The sequence below is a fragment of the Etheostoma spectabile genome, chromosome 15 (genome assembly GCF_008692095.1).
Source record: "Etheostoma spectabile isolate EspeVRDwgs_2016 chromosome 15, UIUC_Espe_1.0, whole genome shotgun sequence".
NCBI lineage: Eukaryota > Metazoa > Chordata > Actinopteri > Perciformes > Percidae > Etheostoma > Etheostoma spectabile.
In genome coordinates this window covers 13,375,194-13,377,634 of record NC_045747.1, presented here as the reverse complement: position 1 = coordinate 13,377,634, position 2,441 = coordinate 13,375,194, and the positions used below count along the sequence as shown (strand labels likewise).

General features: G+C 34.7%; 1 protein-coding gene across 4 annotated transcripts in view; it reads right to left on the bottom strand.

Annotated features, from left to right (window-relative positions):
- nudt1 (nudix (nucleoside diphosphate linked moiety X)-type motif 1) overlaps nt 1-2,441 on the bottom strand; it is a 4,255-nt gene that overhangs the window by 824 nt on the left and 990 nt on the right. For all 4 annotated transcript variants that reach the window (XM_032536957.1, XM_032536955.1, XM_032536956.1 and 1 more), the window contains exon 3: nt 1,467-1,612. In XM_032536957.1, the coding sequence (XP_032392848.1) occupies nt 1,467-1,612 (146 nt within the window). The remainder of the gene's footprint in view (nt 1-1,466; nt 1,613-2,441) is intronic.

Below are 2,441 nucleotides of genomic sequence, written 5' to 3'. Positions count from 1 at the left end.
TATATATATATATATATATATATATATATATATATATGAATTTTCTTTAGAAGGGAATAAACAAACTACAAGATTTCAAATGATGGAAATTTATAAAATACATCATTTTAGGGGCACATTTTGTCTCTCTTTTTAAAAACAGAGAACTTTAGCATTAATTTCCTAACTAAAGGCTTGGTTTCTCCTGTAACTACACTGTGTCACAAAACATGTAGCTTACTTATGCTATCCAGTCCTGTGGATAGGTTAGAAAATGGGATTTCTGTTTTTTTTTTTTAAACATAACCACTCACTCAGCCTGCTTCTGAAACGTTTCAGCTACTGCCTCTTATCTTGTAAAATCAGTGTTCCCAGCTTCACATTCTGTCTTTTCACTAACTTCAGCACATTTCATTTAAGCTTTTTCCTCCATTTATCTCCTCAGCCCTTGGCTGTTTGACTTCTCTTGACCTGCAGACTCTTTGGTGGAGTGCTACGCTTTGCTGTTTGTCTCTAAACTTCCCCCAGTTGGCCTTGATTTAACTCTCAGGAAACAAAGATCACTGTGGCTCACTGCATTCCTTTTGTTGAAGGCCTCCTATTTCCTTTGTTGTGTTTTCACAGACTTTTAAACTTCACCACTGAGAGCATACTTATAGATTATGCCCCTTAACTAATCTGCTCGTCTTGCTTAGAGTCATGTCTGTAAAAAAAAGTTCCTAGAATTGTTTCAATCAAAATACTTGAATTGAAGTTGAACTGAAAACTGTTTTGATTCTTAGAAGGCCTCATATTTATATATAAACTATTCTAACTATAATTACCATGAAGCTTGGACTGGCATTGATCCACAGTGAGGCTCGAAAGGATGGGCACCCCAGGTAAAAAATTGTATTAGTGTGCATAAAGAAGCCAAGAAAAGATGGAAAAATTCTGTTATTTTAAAAGTGTAAATGATGGAAATAAATTAACTTTTTGTGACATATTATACGAATGTCTAATCTGTTATTTGATGCCCTTTGGAGATTTTTTCTTATTTTCTTGGCTTCTTTATGCACATTAATACAAATTTTTACCTGGGGTGCCCAAACTTTCGAGCCCCACTGTAAGTCAAGATTAAGGGGAACCAAAAGTGAAGAGAATTTTTTTTTTTTTAACATATCAGTTCCTTGGACTTGTACAACAAAAATCTTCAACTTTAAAGTGCATGATTTTTGTAATCATGGTAACAAGTGACAATTTTTAAAAACTATTTTCTAAGTAACTTTAAAACTAATATATTTAATATAGTGCTATTTTTTTTAATCTTATTTAAAATCTTTATGACTACTTTTTTACATTTTTGGGACTATAGCTGTTATTCCACTGTGACTCCGATTTTCCTATGAACGTAAAACCCTGAAATAATTATGCTGGAATTATCCTTTACCACTAGCCAGTTTCTTTTCTTCACAGTTCAGTGTGGTGCAGGGGAAATCCTACTGTACCTTCTGACTCTGTTGGTTCTCCATTATATGTGTCGGCTCTGAAAACATGGACGTCAAGCAGCTGCGTATCTCCAACAAATTCAAATTTGATGTTTCCGACCTTCTCGAGAACATCCACTGTTAGGCCGCTTTCTTCTAGCAGTTCTCTTTAAAAAAAAAAAATAAATCAAATAAATATTTGATAAGGTATTTTAAAAAATAAACTCACAGTACACTTCAACACAGACACTAAAAGCAAGTTAAGTGATGATAACAGTGTTTCCCAGACACAGGATCTATTTGTGTGCAAACCCAAATAGTTTTTCTATCGAGTCAACAACATTCACCAGTGAAGACATTGAGATGTGGATCCTTGAGTTTACAAGATTCTGCCGCATTGTTTCTTTTTTCCGTATAAATGTCAACACAAAATGAGAAGTAACAATGCAGATTTACTTCAGGAAATCTGCCAGAATGGTGCATTCAAGAACAATTATTTGCAGATGGTGCTCAATGCACATTGATGTCTGTCCCCAAACACTACTTCCCTCAAAGTTGACCACCAACCTTCTGTATACTCTTATAGCTGAAGAGCACATACAAGTCAGAAAGTACATGTAGGCTACACCAGTAGATTCTGTCTAAATGTATTGAGTCCCAACACTTGATTTAAGACATTTTCTTTTGTTGTTTAATCAAGTCAATAGCCAACACAGCCATCACAACATAAATTATTTTAATGACACAAAGAACTAGGATTAGTCACTTTCTTTCTTTCTTTCTCCAATATTGACTGGATTTCCTGAGTGCTTTTGTTCAAAAGAGAAACTAACATAGCCTTGAGATATTATTGATTTATTTAGCCTTCCAATATTCTTTACACAAAGCAGGTCCTTTTTTCCTATTTGAGAGAAAACCGTTTGAGAAGGGGCCTGCCTGATTATCTTCAGGGCTTCCTTCCTTTAGCTTTGGAACACACTTCCTGCTGACTGATGA